General features: G+C 35.1%; 1 protein-coding gene across 13 annotated transcripts in view; it reads right to left on the bottom strand.

The window, feature by feature from the left end:
* The window catches only part of YAP1 (Yes1 associated transcriptional regulator), a 117512-nt gene that overhangs the window by 27943 nt on the left and 67284 nt on the right, over positions 1-22285 (bottom strand). For 5 of the 13 annotated variants that reach the window (XM_012770539.3, XM_012770526.2, XM_012770531.2 and 2 more), the window contains exon 4: positions 10398-10517. The exons of 4 other annotated variants lie outside the window; for them this stretch is intronic. In XM_012770539.3, coding sequence (XP_012625993.1) covers positions 10398-10517 — 120 coding nt within the window. The remainder of the gene's footprint in view (positions 1-10397; positions 10518-22285) is intronic. 4 more of the 13 variants (XM_012770527.2, XM_012770532.2, XM_012770529.3 and 1 more) reach the window with 1 other exon arrangement.

Here is a 22285-nt window from a genome sequence, read left to right as displayed (position 1 = left end):
CAGCAATTAAATTAAAAAAATAAAATTGTGAGAAAATAGTCTATTAGTAAACTGAGGAGTGCTGGGATTATAAAACACAATTGATTCCAAAATAGATCCTAGAGCTACACACTGTTAAATATCTCATCCATTAAGAAACATTAGAAAAAACTCTTGAACTTTTCACAGATGTTTAATTAAAATAACATTTAGGGAATTATTTATAAAGTAACATACATTCTTGGTGAAAACAAATTGGACACTAACAAAACTGCATGAAAATAAAGAGGTAAGTATCCTTTGCTTCTCACCATTTTTCCAGAATTAGATACCATAAACAGAATCATTAATGACAACAGCCATCGCTGTTGGCAAACTGAATTGGTTGGTAAGGTCTTCTTCAAATCTAAGTTTATCTGACTACTCAAAATTATAGAATGAGAAAAATTAAGATATCAAAATATATCAAAAGATGGAGGAAGAACCAGTTCACAGAATGAAGCAGAAACTTACACAAAATACATACCAGAAACAGTCTGGTGACTACAGTGAGCACTTTTGGCTGTGTTTACCTAAATGTTGTTACCTATGGATACAAACAGTACTTCAAGGTTTCCATATAAAGAGCTCACTTTAATGACCAATTCAAACAACCTTGTTTATCTACTAAAGCTGGGATTTATTCTTCTCCAGAAGCATCCTGTTCTTTACCTTCTGAGTAACTTAAGCATTTCAACAAAGCACAGAGCAATGCACCCACATGGGGTGCAGCAGAGACCTCACAAGCAGGCAAGAAACAAAACAGGCTTTGTTTCCTGGGGAAAGGGGGCAGGGTAGCTAGAAAAGAAAAGAACAGAACAGCATTACCAACTTCTTCCCCAGGGTAATCAACTACTGAAACCCCAACGTTTCCAGTTTTAGTAAAATTTCTAAAAGGTAAAGAGAAAAAAAACCAAACCCTATAAAATGTCAGAATTCAAAAAAATTGTAACATGCTATATTTTTAAATGCAAAATCTGTGCTTCTTGGACTATGAAATAGTAACTGTTTTAAGTTATACTTAACAAATCAGTCCTGACAGCTTTATGGTAGAAAACCAAGGACTCAGCAATTACTGAAAAATAAGAGATTTTCTAAAAAAGAAAAGAAAGGGGGTCATCACCATAGATCTTTTCCCAGGTTTCATTCTAAACATGTGAATTTCCAAACTTCAGAAAATTTTTAGGTTTATATAATTTGTAAACCTCAAAACCTTGAAATATTACAAAGTATTACAGATCTGTTAGTCATAAACTTTGGGATAATAAATGCAATTCTAGTAACTTTATTAAGTATAAATTTAAAATTAGATTTTCCAAACTATCAAAACATTAATCTATATAAAATCTCTCACAATAAATGCACTTAATATTTTATCAAATGTCAGACATTGCATGTTTACATATTAGTATGGCTTTGTTCACAATATTTATAAACAAAATTGGGGTTTGCCCATACCTACACGTATACTCAAGATTATAAAACAGTAGACTTATTAAAAGAAATGAATGCTTTTCTAAAAACACAAACTAATAGGCCATCTGTGCATTTTAGAACAGTAAAAACAAAACACAGAACACTCACTGCTGGCTCAAAGTGTTTACTACATGACCTCACGGACTGAATCATCTACAAAAAGTTACTATAAATCAGCATAATTTACCTACTTAAGTATCATTTTCCCTTTTTTTGTTTTTACTTAAATATGAATTTAATGATAGTTTTTGAGTGAAAATTACTATTTGATTCATAGTAAAAAGCTGTCTCTTACAAAAAGAGCAAAAGGTCTAATGACTGAATATATCTTTTTACGATCAATATGCATAAGATGTTTCAAAATTAACTTATGTACCTAAATGACAATGCCATGCCCAGGAATAGTTGTTTTTTGTTTTTTTTTTTTTTACTGAAATAATTCACATAAAATTCACTCTTGTAACAAGTACAATTCAGTAGTTTTTATATATTCATACAACTGTGCAGCTATCACCACTACCTAATTTTCATCACTTCAAAAAGGAAACCCCTATCCACTGGCAGTTTACTCTCTACTGCCCCTCCCCCAAGTGCCTGGCAACCACCAACCTACTTTCAGTCTCTGTGGGTTTGCCTATTTTGGATTTTCTATAAATGGAATCAAATGATATATGGCCTTTTGTGACTAGCTTCTTTCATTTAATGTTTTCAAGGTTCATCCATGTTGTATTAATAGTATATAACAGTATTACACTCCTTTTAATTGCCAAATAATATTATGTTATATGAATCTACCATACTTTGTTAGATTATTCGTTAACTGAAGGGCATTTGGGTTATTTTCACTTTTTGGCTATTGTGACTAATACTGCTATGAACGTTCATGTGCAGGTTTTTCTGTGGACACATGTTCTCAATTCTTTTGCAAATATACCTAGGAATGAAATTGCTGAGTCATATGTGAATGTTATAGTTAACTTTTGGGGTAACTGCCAAACTATTTTCCAAAGTGGCTACATCATTTTTCAATCCCAACAGCAACGTATGAGGGTTTCAATTTCTCCACATTCTGGGCAACACTTGTTATTGTCTGTCATTTTTAGCCATCCTAATGGGAGTTAAGTGATAACTCACTGTGGTTTTGATTTGCATTTCCCTAATGACCAATATGTGGGAACAGTTGAGCTGCTCTGATCCTGCTTTATAGGTCTTCTCACACAAAAAATAATCTCTCCCATCATACTTTGCATTTCTCTCCCTTCCCAAGCACCCAGCTCCCCCAAAACTGGGTTGCACATCTTTAACTGTGCAAGAATATTGATAAATATTAATATTTAGATCAATCCAATTTCTTCCTCCTTCAACCATCTATCAAAAGACTAGCATAAAAATTCATTGTAATGGTATATTTCAAACAATACAATTGTGGATGGAACTAAATGAAAAAACCCAACTGAATATTTTCTCTTCATCTCAGTAAGCAGTTTGGGGTGGGATACAGGGGTTGCTAAATAAAGTGAGGCAGAAAAGGGAGAAAGTGTTAACTAACTTTCAGCTCTCAGTCCCCAGAGTAAAACCACGTTTTTCCCTCCCACTATGAAAATAAAGTTTAAAGTCTAGTTTGGAAAGAAAGTTCAGATAATAAGACTACTGCTCTAAAGAGAAGGGGAGTTACATTTAAAATATACCTGCCACCATGAATTCATGTTAATGAGTTAACAGGTCCATTAATAACAGCTTCCTTTATAATTTCATATATTTTATTACTATTAGTGCTTCTTCACTGGGGGAATTTATAATTTAAAAGAGATATAGACCTTGGAGCTTTTACCAATAAACACAAAATTGGTCCTTTCATAGTCTGTAGTTTGACTGGCTTTCCATCCTTCAATGTCCCTCTTCCTAAAAGCCTTCCTTGACCACCAAGATGCAAGTAGGTTCCCACCCACCTTACCCATTTCCTTTCACAGCACCTTTTTTATTATGTTTTATTGTACTTAACACATTCTATAATGATTTATTTACTTGTTTAGTAGCTTGTCCCTGACCCCATGGCTAGCATAGTGCCTGGTATGCAATTGGCACTCAAACATTTGCTGAATAAATAAATCTTGAAATAGTTTCTTTCTCTAGTTAGTATTAGCAGGATGCGATTAGCAATACACAGGAGAATCTCCAAGTTGAAGCAAGCCCACAATTAGTTCTAAAATGACCTCAGCAACTGGGGAAGCAGAACAAAATGAGTATAAAACAAAACAAAAAATCTGAACCATTCTCCAACTTGACTTTTCCCTTAGAAATGCTATACTCTCTTTTTCTGTTTCTTGTATCTGAATCTCTGAGTTGGCACAAAAAGTGGCAAGCAACTCCAAATGGCTCCTCTTCTCAAGCGTATTTTGTGAGAAGCATATTGTTAATTTAGAGTTAACACAAATAAAACTGGAAACATAGTTTTCTTTTAAAAATTAAGTAAGGTTTTTTTGGTGTGTGTTTCATATTAGGGGATTTAATAATACAAGCCATTATTAGTTTAAATTATCATTTGGTGACTTTGGTGGTCTTAAACTTTTTTTTTTGAAGACAGTAAATTACTCTGTTGCCCTGAGAAGAGTGCAGTGGTGTCAGCCTATCTCACTGCAACCTTAAACTCCAGGGCTCAAGCAATCCTCCTGCCTCAGCCTTCCAAGTAGCTGGGAATACAGGCATGGGCCACAACTCATGGCTAATTTTTCCATTTTTAGTACAGAAGGGGTCTCACTCTTGCTCAGGCTGGTCTGGAACTCCTGAGTTCAAGCAATCCTTCTGCATCAGCCTCCCAGAGTGCTAGGATTACATGCCTTAAACTTTTAAGTTTTAAAAATCCTATGTGAATAATGTACTCATTATGTAAACAAAAACATTTCTTCACAGTATAATTAACTATTTGCATCACAGAAATTACCTATCAATTTAAGCTCATTAACATATATACCTACTCACCCATGGTGAGCAGAGAAATTGTTTAACCATAATTAATAAAATATTTTGGTACTATACTACTAAATTGTTTTCCTGGCTAACCAAAATATTAATTTTTAAATAAAAACTACACGTTTCAAAAATAAAAAGCTAAATTTAAAAAAACATACACAGCTGAGACACACTTTACAGAGGAATATAACTAAAGGTGTTTACTTTAGAATACATCCTACTGAATTTAACATACATTTTTAAAAATGAATAAAACCACAGAGCTCAAGTACTGAACTGATTTTGATATTTATTCTATAATCTTATGTATTAAAATATTCATTTCAGCAAATGTTTATTTTTTAAGTTAAAATGTAGTGAGGGCATCAATTAGCAACAATCTCTAACAGTATGTCTTAAATCAGATATTGCTAAACACAGCCTGAAACTATGCTTCAAATCTGCTTAGACTTTGTATCATGACAACTTTATGAGCATTCTAAATTTTAGAAATAAATTACTAACAATGCATCATATTTAAGGTAGTAAAGCTGAACCCTGCTAATATAAGCATGTTTAATCTCCTATATGCTTCCAAGAGTCTGACAGTGTAGACAAAGCTTAAATATCCCACACAGCACTCCCCCCCCCCATCAGATTTGTCTGCCTGGGCATACTCACCATGTGATAAGGCTTATCTTTAGATTAAAGGTTGAAAGATTTCCCTGTCTCCTCTTCAAAAGTAATTCCCAACTGTGACCAGAGGACCAAAAATTAAACTTAAATGGCGCAATAAATAGTTCAAAAGTATCTCCTAATCCTCAATACACTCAAATCAAAAAGGCTATTGAAAGTAATCTTAAGCAAGGGTCCAAAGCAGTTACTGAAGAATTTGAAATCTAGCATATTGTATTCAGTTAATTAAAGACTGAAAATATAGTTAAGAGCATTCAGTCTAACCCAGTCAGTCACATTTTACAGATGAGTCAAATTAAATCAAGAGAAGTTAGATATCTTTCTGAATCAGTTGGTTACACTGTGATACCAGAAGAACTTGGGTCTCTTGATTCCCAATTCAGTAGGTTAATTTTTTCTAAATTATAATTTAGTTCAGTTGAATCATGTACATTGTGTAATTACCATATGGAAAAAGGATGCTAACCTTTACTGTAGATTTGAAAAATGGATTTTTGTGAGGCATAGAAAATGCCAGGTAAGAGCAATGTAATAACTATTTTTCTCACCGGATAATGTATGCAAAAAACACCACAGAATATCACATTTAAAGAGGTACTAGTAAGATCAAAAAGACATGTAGAGGAGGTAAGTGAATCGGTAAAGAGCAGAAAACTCTTAAGACATGAAAAACTGGAGAAACCACAGTTAGAAAAGAATACTGCTGGAATTAGAGCTGTATTCACAAAAGTGAAGGGACATAAAGCTTTTGGATAATAAAAGGCAGCAAACTTTCTAGTCCTTAGAACTTTCCTTAAGTAGAATGGACTATCAATGCAGTAAGCCAGTCAAGGGAAAGGTCAAAGCTGAGAATGAAAGACAATCTCTTAAGAATATGCTAGAGGTGAGGCATGAATTGCATAGATAATTCAACTAGATGGCTTCAAAGTCTGTTCCAATAAGAGATCTTATAATTCTCTTCTGTAATTAAAAAGTCATTACCTTTGGGCAATTTCTCAAGATGAGTCACAATAAAGGATACAAAGGCATTAACCACTGTCGTCTTCCTCCCTCTGAAACTTCCATGTATCAGTACTGGTGGTATACTAGGTATGTTTATAAAAGATTAACTGCATTCAATATAAATTTCTTATAAATTATAGGTGCCAAAGTCAAGTTCAGATTTCAGTTCTGTCACTTAACTATATAACCTTGGATAGTTTATGATTTCCCTACATCTCAGAGGAGCTCAGATTTTGGGAAATATTCCCAACTTCTCCCAGGATTTTTTTTTTTTTTTGCTATGTGTTGGTAGTTTGGGGAGTCACAATGACCAGGTGGCTGTATGGCATTTAGTGGGCCAGGGATGCTGAATGCCCTGCAGTGCCCAGAATAGTAGCATTTACCCCACTGAAAAATCCTGATTAGAGCACTCATAAATTCCTTTTCAGGGCCAAATTTTGTAAGGTTTATCTGTTAATAATTTTTAGTTAGCAATAATTCTTTTTACCTAAAATATACATCTTTTCTTCTCTATCTTAAATAATTCCAAAACCAAATATTTACAGTCCAGGAACATCAGGAAAGATTTAAAAGAGTTGGAAGGGAAAAAAAGAAAAAAAAAAGATCAACAAACAAAAAACTTGTTTCTAATGTGTATGTTTTCATAGGGCTTTTACTAGAAAATATCCTTATCACTGTATTATATAAAACAATAATTCTATAGTATACAAGGTAATGTTTACACTTGAGACTATTCATGTTTATCAGTACAACATGCCCAGGAAAAAAATCTCTTAGGTGTTTATATGAAATGACTTAATGGCTTTCGTAATACTCAAGGACTCATTTTCTTTAATACAGAGTGAAAACATTCCTAATATAATTCCTTAAAATATAAAGAACAAAAAAAGCCCTTTTTTTCCCAAAGCTCAATAAATATCAGGGCATCCTTATTGCCATTTGAGATCACTTCATAACTTGTTGCAAATTACTAATTCTCTAAAGCAATTTAAATATCAAAGATACAGTTTTTAAATGTTAAAGAACAAAAAAAATCAGATAAAAAAGAACCAATGGGCCGGGCGCGGTGGCTCACGCCTGTAATCCTAGCTCTCTGGGAGGCCGAGCCGGGCGGATCGTTTGAGTTCAGGAGTTCGAAACCAACCTGAGCAAGAGCGAGACCCCGTCTCTACTATAAATAGAAAAATTAATTGGCCAACTAATATATATAGAGAAAATTAACCGGGCATGGTGGCGCATGCCTGTAGTCCCAGCTACTCGGGAGGCTGAGGCAGGAGGATTGCTTGAGCCCAGGAGTTTGAGGTTGCTGTGAGCTAGGCTGATGCCACGGCACTCACTCTAGCCTGGGCAACAAAGCGAGACTCTGTCTCAAAAAAAAAAAAAAAAAAAAAAGAACCAATGCACAACTATTTAATTTCCTAGAATTATGTAGATAATTTAGTAACATCAAGTGAGATATGAAGGATTGATAAATTATTCTAAATACAGTCATGCACTGCCTAAACAACCAAGATGTTCTAAGAAACATGTCATTAGGCAATTTCATTGTCGTGCAAACACCATAGAGTGCATTTACACAAACCTAGATGGCACAGCCTACTATACACCTAGGCTGTATGGCACAGCCTGTTACTCCTAGGCTACAAACCTGCATAATCTGAATACTGTAGGCAATTTTATCACAGTAGTTAAATATTTGTATTTCTAAACATAGAAAAGGTACAGTAAAAAAACGGTATTACATTCAGTTCTCTGTGTCGCTAAAAAAAAAAAAAAAAAGAAAAAAAAAAAAAAAAAAAAAAAAAACGGTATTACAATCTACAGGACCACTTGTGTATGTGGTCCATCATTGACTGAACCATCATTATGTGACATGAGACTATACTCTAAATATAATTAATCTTAAAGCATATGACTACATTCTAAATATATTCTTAAAGCATCTGAAAAAAATAGTAATATAAAAGGTGTTGGTGGCTGAAGGAGGTCTAATAAAACTAAGCTTATACAACGGTGTACATCTCATTCTAAGATGCCAAAAGACATTTAAGCTGATAATTAATAATACTTTAATATAGATTTCAAGAATATAGGAAAGCAAACTCTACAACCATGAAGCCATTTGTTTATGTTTGCATGGCCCAAAGGGTCAGAAATAAGAGGATAGTTTATATTTCTTTGGCAGAGAAAAAACATAATCCACTATATAGAACTTCAGATTTCAAGGAAAACTTCAAATCCAGCAGCTAACAGCTTGTCTCTATTTGCTGTCACTCTAGATCAGAGAAACCCACACATTTTTTCTTTGCTACACCCCCCTTCAGTTACACTTGAGCTCTCTGACTGAAAAGGTCTGGAACAGATTAAAAGTCGGGCCACAAAATAAAAAGCTTTGGCATACTGTCAAGCCTGTCTGGAATACACATACACAGAGGGCCCGAAAAGGGAAACTAAATGCAGTAAGAGAATTTTATGAAACTTTTGAGCATAACTAATTGTAAGCCTGTGTGTACATATGTGTTAGAGGTAGGGAGGGCGTATTCCCCCCCAAAACAAAAGACCAGGCTGTGTGTGTAATCAATAGATCTATTTAAGCTCACAACAAAGTTGTTTTAACATTTTAACAGAAACTACTTAAAAAAAAAAAAAAAGCTTTGTTCTAATTTCTGATCTCTGCAGTAATTAGTAAAGAGGTAATCATCATCTTTCATAACCTTGTGTTAGAGGGGAAAAAACTACTGCACCATTCTTTAAAATTCCCCAAATACAGGCAAATTGAATTCATTTCATTAAAGATGATTTAAGGAAACACGGTTGTTATTGCTCCAGTCCGTACAAATGGCAATATTTATTAAATTCTCTACCTTACTTGGTTTCCTGCTTTAACCACAAGGGCTTATTCAAATACTAAAGAGAATCTGAAGTTGCAAATTACTAACATGCCACATTACTTTTTTAACACCCAAATAGATCTTGAAGCTCAAAAGGCCAGCATTTAAACCAAACTGGATATCTGTCAAAATGACAGTCTCTGCCCTGACCCCACCTTTGATTTTATTTAAATAGGAGGTTCAGTCAGTCCATAAAGCTAACCAGTCAGTCAGTTTGGGGTAAACCCAAATATTGTTTTTTTTGTTTTTTTTTTTAAGGTATACATAAGACACAGGAGAACTGTTCATAATGTTCCTGACAGGGAAGTTATTCTACCCAACCAGCTCCAGATAGAGTTTTTCTTTTTCTTTTTCTCCCCAGGGTTGTGTTTTGATGGCATTCACAGAGTTAATTCCCTTTTCCAGTAAGGGCCCCGCAGTTGTTGTTAGGTCAACCCCTATAAAGCTTCAAAGGTTCTGAGTCCCCTCAGTCTGACCTACTCAGTGATCTGCACATTGTTTTCATTTAGCTACATCTAGTCCAAGAAGAAAGTTTCAAAACCACAATTATCTGCTCCTTTTTAGGAGCATTTTCCATGGCTTTGGAAAAATATCTCTGAAACTTAAATGAATAAACTGAAAACAGCAAAAGAAAAAATCCTACATATATATAAATATATGTAGATACATAAAAAGGTACCAAAGAACTAGAATATCCTTATCAAACTGTATACATTTAGGAGAGAAGAGTTCATTAGTGCAAATGGTGATTTATTCTTATAATCTGGAGGGGAATATGGTTTGTTTTTTATTTCCTAAATGAAAAAAAAGAAAAGGACTTTTATTTTAAAGAGAAGGAAAGAGAGAGAGGGAGACACAGTAGAAAGAAAGGGGGGGAGGGAAGGGAAATTACTTTCACTGGACCATTTCTGGGGTGACATTCCCCTCTAACCAAGGTGGGAAACACAACAATACCCAGGCGGCATGGATGGTACTCCTCACTCACAGAAGTTAAGCATAAGCAGACACCAGGTCACCAACAAAAGCTGATATTCCAGGTTTTAGATGTTGAATGACAGCCTGATTATTACTGCAGCTAAAAAGATCATTTCAAATAAGATTACTGTGTCTCCCCTAAAATGTGAAAACAAGAGTGATTCTGGCTAGTCAGCCACTACAGTATTCCCCCACCCTAACCCACGAAGCCCAGGCTAAAAACCTGATTTAGATATAAATCTCTCAAGTTTTAAATGAGAAGTATAAAAGTAATACTAGTAAAAGTTGGGTGGGCAGTAATTTTCTAACACTATAAACAATGCAATTTTATTTAAATGTGTTTTCCCAAATTCACATACAAAAAATATCTAAAAGGGTTTTGAGATGAACCTTTACCAAAACGAGGGTCAAGCCTTGGGTCTAGCCAAGAGGTGGTCTTGTTCTTATGGTTAATATAGTAAATTTCTCCATCCTGAGTCATGGCTTGTTCCCATCCATCAGGAAGAGGACCTATAATACAGAAAAAAAATCATGGTTGGTTTTTATTTGGTGTACCTAAAAAAAGTGGGAGGGGTGCTAATTTAAAAAGAAAACACATCTTGACATAAAGCAACTCATTAAAACAGATTTAAGCCTGTGTTCAGAGAAGAAAGGCAAACCTATATACCTGATTCTTCTCCACTAAAAAGAAACCACCAAATAATAAAATTGACATCTCTAAAGATACAAATTAAAAAAAAAAGATTTTCAAAAAATCCTTTTGGAAGTCATGACCAAAATAATTATTATTACTGTTAATATAAGACATAAAAGTGCTTGCAGCTCAGGGACCACCCACCAATCCAGTTTTGTGACAGTACCTTCCTAGGAACTCGAAGTTCTTTAATAAGGAATATATGCGAGTGTTCTCAGAATATCTAAAGTATCACCATAAACATACAATTTAATATTATATAAAGCACACTTTAGCTAAAACTGCCAAGCTCCATTTATTTCATTATTCATGTGACTGGCTCACATTAGGAAAACTGTAATATCAAAAACTACAGTCCAAACAAGGCTTATTTTTAAGTAGACTAGAATTGCTAAGGAGGTAGGGGCTGTGGTTAGAAGTTTAAGTTTTCTGGAAATTTAGAAGGGGGCAGCAGTACTAAAGCCTCTGGAAGGCAAATTACTCAGAAAGAAAAAGGGAAAAGATACCATTTCAAAGTTCTAGAGTGAGGAAACGTCATCTGAAATGGGACTGAAATTTAGTTAACTAAAAAGATTTTTCTACTTCTATGAGGGTAAGATGATTGCTTTTGGGACGTAACAGCAATGAAAAGAGAGGCCCAGAATAAATTACTAAAGTATTTAAACATATTTCTTTTTTATCTCCTTGTCCCTCCCGACCCCCCAACTTACCATTACCACCAGGAGTCAGGAGAGGCAAGGTAAGAGGTATAAACTAGAACAGAGTCTAAGTATATTACTAAAATCTTTTCTTCTGTGGACTAAGATGAACTGAGTACTTACCATGTGGCACTGTTCTATGTATATTATATACATTAACTCATTTAATCCTTACAACAAATGACATAAGCAGTAGTACTATTTATTCTAATGAGGAAATCAAGGCACAAAATGGTAATGTCTGGCACAAGATCACAAAGCTGGTTGGTATCAGGGAATGATACTCAAACCCAAGCAGCCTGAATCTTGACCAATTGCTATTCATGACTACACTTCTTTTCAATCATCTCCCAAATTCAAGACTACCCTGTGCAAAAATGGAACAAGTTCTTTCTTTCTATATTGACAGTCCAAGCCAGCCTCATGGGCAATGCTGAATAAGTAACTTTGGTTAAACTGACCACCCACATAAGGCCTGTGGGACCCAAAGCCCTAATTTTAGGCCAGTTTCACTGGCATTAAAACAGATCAGTTTGCTACTGTATTGTCAAAAGTCTGCTTTAATGGGACAAAATCCTGTTAGGAAATGCAGGTGTGTGGAATTGGAGTAGTCTGTATGTCTAGAGTCCATAGGGGGAAGCCTCTCCACCCCGTCCTGGATGTGGAGCTCTACATGATGCTAACCAAGTTTAGAGTTAGAATTTGCTGTAGGCACCTTAAGTTTACTAAAAGGTGAATAGGAAACAAAACTGTTTAACACAGAAACACACATACAACACACATAAAGCATTTCTCACTCGCCTTCACTGTCACATGAGTGCTATTTCTCCTCCAGGAAGATAGAACTCTAAAACTGAAAATTAATGGTTTGCCACAAAAGATGGCTTGATTATAAAATGCTTTTGAAAAACAAGTAACTATGTTTAAAATTTAAGTTCCTAAAATATCACATGAATATATGATGGTGAGCAAGTCAACAGTAGTCACTGAGTACCTTTGAGAGCCTCAACTCAAAACTACCCTAAGAGACCTCATTATAGCCTTCAAATCTGCTTGATTGTATGGATTTTTTTTTTTTAAGATGGGGATCTTCCTCTGTCACCCAGGCTTGAGGACAGTGGTATGATTGTAGCTCACTGCAGCCTCGAAATCCTAGCTTCAACCGATCTTTCCCCCTTAGCCTCTCAAGTATTAATAGTTGGGATTATAGGTGCAGGCCACCATGCTGGCTCCTATCTTTTGTTAACAGCATCACTTTCCACTTCAGTTGAGTTAGAAACACGAGAGCTAGCTTGGATACAAACCAACCTTTCCTACCTGTTGCACTTCTTCCATACTGTAGATTCCATTTACATTCTGATTAGTCTGACCCAGTCTACATCTAAAAACTCAGCTATCAATACTTACCAGCTCTTTTTCTTAAGAGCTAGAGAGCTTCCTTCCTCAGTGACTAACTTCTCATCTCTCCTCACTCTAGTTTCCTCTGTCAAACAGCCACTGTTTGATATTTTCTAATCAACTTCTATGTCACTGATTTGCCTTACTAAAAAAAAACATTTCTATTGCTCTCTCCCATCAAGAGGAAAATGTCCAAATCCTTTACTAGTTAGACTCATGTCAGTCTTCAGAATCCCAATTTTCCCACCAACTTTTCACAAAGTCATACCATCTTCTTGTACATGCTGTTCCCATTGTCAGACATCTTGCACCCCCCGCAAAAAAAAAACCTTATTTATCCTGTAAGAGACAGCTCACATGTCACCTCTTCAATTCAGTCTTTCTTCAATTCAGTCTTTCCAGATTAGCTCAGACAAAAATTAGTTTCTTCTTCTATTCTCTATTAGCATTTAACATAGAACTATAATTACTTGTTTACATCTCTGTTCTGGCAGTGACTGGGTCACTCATCTTTACAAATCTGTAGGCTAATCCCTGAGTAGTTGCTTAATAAATGTTTAACGGAAGAATGAATGTCCAGCCTTTTAAGTAATACTTTTAACTTTCTATAAATAAGATTAAAATCATGTAGGACATATATTATTTTCAATTAACATGTTTCTAAACAGAATGAAAATGACATGTTATTAGTCTAGTGTCCTTCACCCTTAAACTTTTGTGAGTTAATTTTTACAGTTAATTTAAATTAAAAAAAAAAAAAAAAAAAAAACCCTTTAAACATTACAGAAATGCATAATGGAAAGCAAAAGTTCCCTGAAATTCACTCCCCAGTTGGAAAATGGAACAATTTCCATTTTTGTGACATGTTTCTGGGTTTTCTTCCTGTGCACAATCTGTAACACATGCATACACACTAGTATGTGCTCTACCTGTACTATTCCTACCTTATTCACTTAATATACTATGAGCATCTTTTCTTGACACAACACATTCTTTTTTTAATGGCTTCATAGATCCTACTGTACCAATACCCTAAAATTCATTTATCCCTTTCTCCAGCATTGGCTATCAAAGCTGTTCCTAATTTTTTTGTTATAAATAGTAGTACAACACACAACCCATGGGGCAGTTATGGCAGCAGCTCCTCCACCATTAGTTCCATTACCACCATCACATCATGATGACACTGTTACATTTAAATAGTACCCAGTGGCTCCATTCACTGGGTACTATTCTCATCCACATTATACAGATGTGGATTATACATATTATACAGTGTCACAGATGAACAGTGACACTCAAAGAGGTTTAGTAACAAGGTAAACAGTTAAGTTTCAAGCCAGGACTTGAACCCAGGTAGTCTGATTTTGGAGCTTCTGCTTTCATTTTAACCCATACAATAGAATGCTTCCTAAAGTTATAAATACATCCTTCCAAAACTTATGCCAGTGTACCCACAGATTAAATTCTCAAAGTGGAATAGTGACTTTATCTTTTATACCCAAGTCTCAATCATTAAGTATTAATTTCACTAAAAAAGATTTCAAAAATTAGATTCAGGTAACATTTTATCAATACAGTTCTATAATGTAAGCAATCAGAAACAAACCTGTAAACATACAAATTTTGGATAGGAATATATAAAGGAGAAATGAGCTCAGTACAAATCAATAGTGTAGTGACTGTTGCTTATTTTCTCATCATATTTCCAATTAGAGAATTAAATGTGTATATAAAATAAGAGTAATTATACAAATAACTTTGTGAGCACTCAAATTTATATCAAAATATATATGCCAAACAGAAAAGAAAACTTTATATTTATTTATGTCTTTCATTTAACACTCTCTGGGTAAAAATATAATGTTATGTGGAGAGATCACCCAAAATAGGATGAATGCTTTCTGTATATTGAAAGAAAGTTGATGAAAGGCAAGGACTAGATTAGGAAAGATAATCTTTAAATAGCTTTACTACAGCAAAGTAAACAATCAACAAAGTAAAAAGATAACCTAAAGAATGAGAGAAAATATTTGCAAACTACTCATCCAATAAACTACTAGATTAATATATAAAATATACAAGGAACTGAAACATCTCAACAGCAAAAAAAAAATAAATGGACAAGTGATCTGAAAAGACATTTCTCAAAAAACATACAAATGGCCAACAAATAAACGAAAAAATGCTCAACATCATTATCAGAAAATGCAAATCAAAATCACAATGGGGTATCATCTCACCCCAGTTAGGATGGCTATTATCAAAAAGACAAAACAAATGCTGGGGAGGATGTGGAGAAAATGGAAGTCTTATACACTATTGGTGGGAATATAAACTATTAATAGTACAGCCACATGGAGAAACGTAAGGAGAGGTCCCTCAAAAAACTACAACACAACTACCGTATGATCCAGCAATGCCACTAACAGAATTTATCCAAAGAAAAGGGAATCATTTTATTGGGGAGACATCTGCACTCCCATCTTTACTGCAGCACTATTCACAATAGTCAAGATGTGGAAATCAAACCAGGTATACAACAACAAATGAATGGATAAAGAAAATGTAGTATAAAAACACCAAAACAGAAAATGTAGTATATATACACCATGGAATACTATTCAGTCATTAAAAAAATGAAATCCTGTCATTTGTGGCAATGGATCTGGAGGACATGATGTTGAGTGAAACAAGCCAAGAACATTAAGTTAAACACTGCATGTTGTAGCTTGTATGTGGAGGCTAAAAAAATTGATCTAATAGAAGGAAGAAATAGAACAGAGGATACTAGAGGTTGGGAAGGGAAGGACAGGGAGAGATTTGTTAAAGGATACAAAATTACAGCCAGATAGGAGGAATAAAACTCCAGTGTTCTATACCATTTTAGGATGACTACAGTTAACAATAATATATAGTTTCAAATAGCTAGGAGGATGTTAACTGTTCCCAGCACAAAGAAATGATAAATGTTTGAGATGATGGATATGCTAATTACCCTGATCTGATCACCACACATTATGTGTATCAAAACATGATTATATACTCCATGAATATGTAAAATTACTATTTGTCAATTTAAAAAATCTAAAAATAAATAAATAGCTTTGCTTCACATTGAATCTTTAGTAGTAAAATTAAGATGGAGAAAAGCAAAAAGAAACAAACCTTCCAGATTTAATAGAACAACACAGATCCAGGTTTTTTTCACAAAAAATTTTTAGTCAAATGTTCCTTACAAGAAATTCAGTGACTTGATTCTTAATGCAGGATTCCACGTCATCCTGTTAAACTAAGCTAACTGTTGAACATCCATAAAAAGGAAAGAAAATATGACTGATAATGTTTTCTGAATCATCAAGTTACACAGGCTACAGAAAGTCTGATTTAAACAACTGTTTGGACTTGAGTTAGAATGGAGTAAGGTCAGTAGTCCAAAGGGGGAATCTGAAGTTACCACAAAAATAAATTTTTAAGAAGAGATCACATGGATAAATCAAAATAATCTTAAAATGCCTTTAAATTTAATTTATATTCTGATTTTAGTGTGTCATAAATATTGTAACCTTTCCAATATGGAGTTTATAAAATGAAGTATATCTTAGTGGCAATATTTTATTTGCTTAAGATGATCAAAAACAGTGCTCTTTAGCATGCACCAGAATCACATGGAGGGCTTGGTAAAAGTACATGGTGCTGAGACCCCAACTCTACCCTTTCTGATTCAGTAGGTCAGGGCTTGGGCCTGAAAATTCCCAGATGATGCTGATGCTGCTGGTCTAAGGAACACACTTTGAAAACCACTGATTTAAAATAACCACGTAGAATTCTTTAGCTGGTAAAGAAATGCCTCTTGAATTTATCTAACTTATTCACAACTACATCTATTCACTGTTAGGCACTTCAGAGATCAATCTATCAACATCTTGTTGAACCAGCTGGTATAGTTCACTGCCACATCTGCTAGGATGAGGCAAATGGTTCCCATTTATCAGGATAAAACAGTCACAAGACAGGTGGCATTTTTTCTTTAAAAAAACAAACAAAAAACGTGAATGTCCCCAAGCTGCTATTATAAAGTAACAGACCAAAATTCATTTCACAATTGCCTCCCAATGATCAGATGGAAATGAGGAATAGGTGTTGGGAGATAAGTTGAGAACTCTTCACTTTCTCAATGCAAATAAAGAGTAGCACTTTCTCTGTGCTGCCAGAGTATTTTCTTTATACCTATATCATAGCATTTATCATATTTTCTTCCTTCCTTTCTTTCTTTCTTTTTTTGAGACAGTCTTGCTGTGTCACCCGGGGCTAGAGTGCCGTGGTGTCAGCCTCGCTCACAGCAACCTCAAGTTCCTGGGCTCAAGTGATACTCCTGCCTCAGCCTCTTGAGTAGCTAGGACTACAGCCATGCACCACCATGCCCGGCTAATTTTTTTTTCTTATTTTTAGTTGTTTTACTAATTTATTTCTATTTTTAGCAGACACGGGGTCTCGCTCTTGCTTAGGCTGGTCTCACTCTTGAGCTCAAGCAATCCTCCCACCTCAGCCTCCCAGAGTTCTAGGATTACAGGCATGAGCCACCGCGCCCGGCCGATCACACAGTATTATTTTCATTGTATGTGCTTTCTTCCAGGCTAGACTAGAAGGCTAGTGTGTGTGCGTGGACAGGGCAGAATAAGCAAGGAATGAGGTACAGTGGTTCACCTAAGTTTTTATAATCAAGAATCTACCAGAAAACTTTTCATTTCAACTAGTAAAGGGATGGATGGGTAACATGGAATGGGGATTACCATTACTAAATGGTAATTACAATTCCCTGGAATTTATGGTTAGAATGGATAATAAACATTTGCATCCCAATTCACTTTTACATACTATAAAGCTAGGCCTTTAGACATGGAAAAGATGTGGGAGTTTTTCAAAGCTGGGTTATCATGCCTGACTACCACACCAAAGCCTGTTGGGGAAGAGAAGATAAAAAAATAGGCCCTATATCAAGGAGAGAGAGAGAGAGAGAGAGAGAGAGAGAGAGAGAGAGAGAGAGAGAGAGAGAGAGAGAGAGAGAGAGAGAGAGAGAGAGAGAGAGAGAGAAAAGGCCAACATTTTAATGAGCTGTAACAAGGGGGAGAAATCTGAATAAGGATAAGTAAAAGAAAGCAGTAGGATATAATTAAAATAATTCATAAATTAGAATTACTTAACCTTGGGGAAAACAAGTTTTCATGTAGGATTTACTACTTCTGCTTGATCGATAACTTATCTACTATAGCAAATACTAACTTCCTGCAATATTTTAAAAACAAATAAAATACCCTAAGTCATAATACTGAAGATGACTCAACATCAACTTCCTGCTCTTGCCTAAGGACCCTCTTGCATTAGTAATGACTAACCACAAACCATTTGCAATGTCTACTCAAACAAGAAAATCTTGATTAACTGAGATCAACCTCTTCCTCTCACCTGTCCCACAATTCAGGAATAAAGAAGTCACCCAGGACACTGAAAGTTTACTAAACACACCCTGAATGGTTCAAAGTACAGGACTATGAAGTAGTAGTTTCCTTAGTACAACAGGAGTAGCTGGAAAAGTAGATTCAGTGATCTTTTAAAGGAACCTAATTCTAAAATTCTGACCAATTTTGGTATTGAAATTCTGGTCTCATGTATTTATGATGAGTCACAAACTGTTCTTACTATATGCAAGGCACTGTTCTAAGTTCTCTGCAAACAAATATTAACTCATTTAATAACCTCATGACGTAGGTTCTATTATTATCCCCACTTTATAGATGAGGAAACTAAGGCAAAGAAAAGCTAACTTGGCCCAGATCACTCAGACCAAGTTAATAAGTGGCAGAGCTGAGATTCAAACCCTGACAGTTTAGCTCTCCAGAACTCATGCTCTTCAGTACTACACAAACAGTAGTAACAAGTTGTTTTGTTTTTTAAAATATTTTCCTGGGACTTTCATGACATTCCATGGCTTTGGTCATATACATGTAGATGACTCTCACCTCTTTTATGCCTCTCACAGGGTCGTAGGTTTGTAGTCCTTCTCTACAAACTGAACATTGATACTTCACAAAATGTGTTCCCATATTTTGAGTGGATTTTACTTTAAAACATCATTTGTATTTATCCCTCAAATAAAACTTTAATGTAAACTTTCACATTTCCATGACTAAATTTCAGCAAGTAGCCTCCAAACTGATATTATTCAACTCCAATATTAAACTTTGTATGGACCTCACCTCCTTTGAGGAAGTAAGTAGCGCTCAGATTCAGGGCTTCATAATTCTCACAGGAAAAATTCTCAAATTTTTGGTGGGTTATCCTCTACGGCCCAGCATTACATAGCACTACATAGTTACAGAAAGCATCTAACATGTCAGGCTCTACCTGTTCCTCCATGATCATTTCACACTAATCATTCAATCTTCTTTCAGTTCCCCAAAACTTCTCTTCCTCTTCCTGCTCCAGAACCTTCAAAAGTGCAGTTGCTCCCTGCAGGAACTCTTTTCTCCACCCTCTTCTCTTAGCTAACTCGTACTCATCCCTTCCACTTTGAATACCACTTCCTCCTGATCCCTTGCCTACATATCGTTTCCTCTCATACTCCATTAGGTGCTTTCTCTTTAGTAAGATAATTCCATCACTTTATTAATTTAGTAATTATAATTTAGTAATTCAGTCCTCCTAGCTGCATGGCTTGTTCACTCTTGTCTTTCTAGTACCTAGCAGCATCATGCACTTTCCACCTCCACTTACATTCTCAATGTGCCCACCCCTCAGAGCCTGCCTCCTCCTAACCTCCATTGCTTTCAATCCACTGAAATTCTACTCTGCTCCTTTTGTGAAGCTTTCCTCAATTGTCCCACTCTTCCCCACCTACAAGTTGTAACTGCACTTGTTTTGATTTCTTGAGTACTTGTGACATATTATCTTGTGTTCACTCTTTTACACTGAGTTTAACATAGGCCATGTGGGTATTAAGGGAAGAACTTACCATTCTGCCATAGAATATAGAAAAAAAATTCTCCTTTTTATTTTTTTTCTTAAGATTTACACAGTTTTGCAAGGTTGCTCAGGACAAAGACGGCAACATTTATTAAAACTACTCCAGGTTAGTTTGTATTATTTTGGTCTGCAACCTGTACAGACTTGTGACTTTCCAAATATACAGAACTAAATATATTCTAAGGATTCTGTTTACAGGAGTCTGCCATAAAATATAAATATCTGAAATTCATACGCTTAACCATGTAAGCCCTGCTAAAATTTTTAGGTAGACACAATGAAAAAAAGTCATCATATATAAATTTGAGGAACTTTTAAATAACAGTCATGTGCTGCATAATATTGTACTAGTCAACAATGTACTGCATATACAATGGTGGTTCCATAAACTTATACTGGAGCTGGAAAATGCCTATTGCCTAGTGAAATTGTAGCTATCATTAACATTGTAGTGCAATGCATTATCTTTCCCATGTTTAGGTACACAAATACTTACCATTATGCTACGACTGCCGACAGTATTCAGTATAGTTAGGCACTGAACAGGTTTGTGGCCTAGGAGCAATAGGCTATACCATGTAACATAGGTGTGTAGTAGGCTATACCATTTCTAGGTTTGTGTATGTACACTCTATGATGTTTATGTCTGCACAATGACAAGATCACCTAACAACCCATTTCTCAGAACACATCCTGGTTGTTAAGTGGTGCATGACTATATTATAACTTTTTTGTGGCCTTAGTAAGCCAAACATGGGATAACAAATGCATTTACTGAAGAAAAAGTAGTTTATAAAACAGATTTTGGTTTTAAAAAAAGATTTTTCTTTGTGTTTTCAAAGTAATTGTTTTATTCTCGGGGGGAACCTGTGGCCTTCTAGGTCCTTAAGTGTAGCCTTTTGACTGAATCCAAATTTTACACAACAAATTATTTTATTAAAAGGGGTACAGCAGAGAAAGAGCTTTTCTTGTCTTCTTTGATGCTTTAAAAAGAACCATCTTGAAATCAGAAGGCTGCAGGTTCCCCACCCCTGACTGAAAATCGGCTTCAAGCAAACAAATGCAAGAGTGGTGGCCAGCCCATTTGCCCGCCCTTTGGTTTAGGTGTTCCCATATATTATAGGTAGCTAGAAGATTCTACCACCAAACTAATGGAACATGCTGATGAGTCCAAACCCTTTCTAAAGCGCAACGGACAGTGTGATTGATTATGACAAAACTCTTCCAGATCATATATCTGAAGCCTCAGGTTAGAATCTTGGCACTACTACTTAATCTGCACTCATTAGTATATCTTGTGCCCCAATCACTGTGGCCCATGTCTCCTTTATCACAGGTGCCTCACTGTGCCCTAACCATTTGCCTGCATCCTTCATTTCTCAGCAGGCTCAAAAAAGGTGTCTACTTTAAGAGCATAGAGTCTTTGTTTCTCCAGGGCTTAGTATTGCCAGCAAACATAAAAGTTTGAGCTGAAATGATTGAGAACTTATCTGTGGAAAGAATGATTGGTCTTGGTCAAGTTAAAATCTCTCAAATTCTTAGTTTGTGCTTTTATAAATCATAGATTTAAACAAGTAGATAACTTTTTTGCAGAGTTTTTAAATTAAATGAATGTCATGAAATGATGGAGTCATTTATAAGTATTAGACACTCAGTAAAAGTTTCATTCCAGCCTAAAATAGGAAAAATAATAGAAATAAAAAAAGATCTCTAATGATATTTCTATAGCTTTACACTTAAACCATTCAAAAGTCTTCTATTTGTACAGTCTGTGAACCAACAGTATCAGCATCACCTGGAAACTTATTCGAAATGCATAATCTCAGGTCCCATTATTCCTACTGAATCAAAATTACATTTCAACAAATACGTAGGTGATTCCTCTACGCGTTATAAATTGAGATGGACTACTCCAGAATATAGGAGACTAACATGTTCACTTGTTTGACTACACCTTTTATAGAACTATCACTAACTCAAACTTTACAAGTATAGCAAAAGTACCATTCATCAGGTTACTTGGTTAAAAGAAAATCTTTGATACATTATAAATAAAATTAAATATGATTTTAATCTCATATTCAATTCTACAAGACAGCATAAGTTAGAGACAAACTATAAAGGGTTTAGATTCAGACAGACGGGTTCCTTGGATCCAATATTTATCAGTCTTCCAACCTTGGGCAAATTCCTTAACCAGCTTGATGCTCACTTTCCTTATCTATAAAATGGAGGTGAATATTCAATGGATTATTGGGAAGTTTAAAGAAGAAAGTGCTTGACACAGGTCATGGCTCATAGTAGGTGCTTAAAAGTCAATTTCCTCCTCTTTCCTGGAATAGTTCTATGATTTTGTTCCAATAATACATTTAACTTATTAAAATTCATGTATAATATATATAAAGGGATAGGCTTAAATATAAGAAAATGAAAGATTGGGTCTCAAAGATCAATGACCAGGTAAC

The sequence above is a fragment of the Microcebus murinus genome, chromosome 4 (assembly GCF_040939455.1).
Source record: "Microcebus murinus isolate Inina chromosome 4, M.murinus_Inina_mat1.0, whole genome shotgun sequence".
NCBI classification, from domain to species: domain Eukaryota; kingdom Metazoa; phylum Chordata; class Mammalia; order Primates; family Cheirogaleidae; genus Microcebus; species Microcebus murinus.
This window is presented reverse-complemented; position numbering and strand designations above follow the sequence as displayed.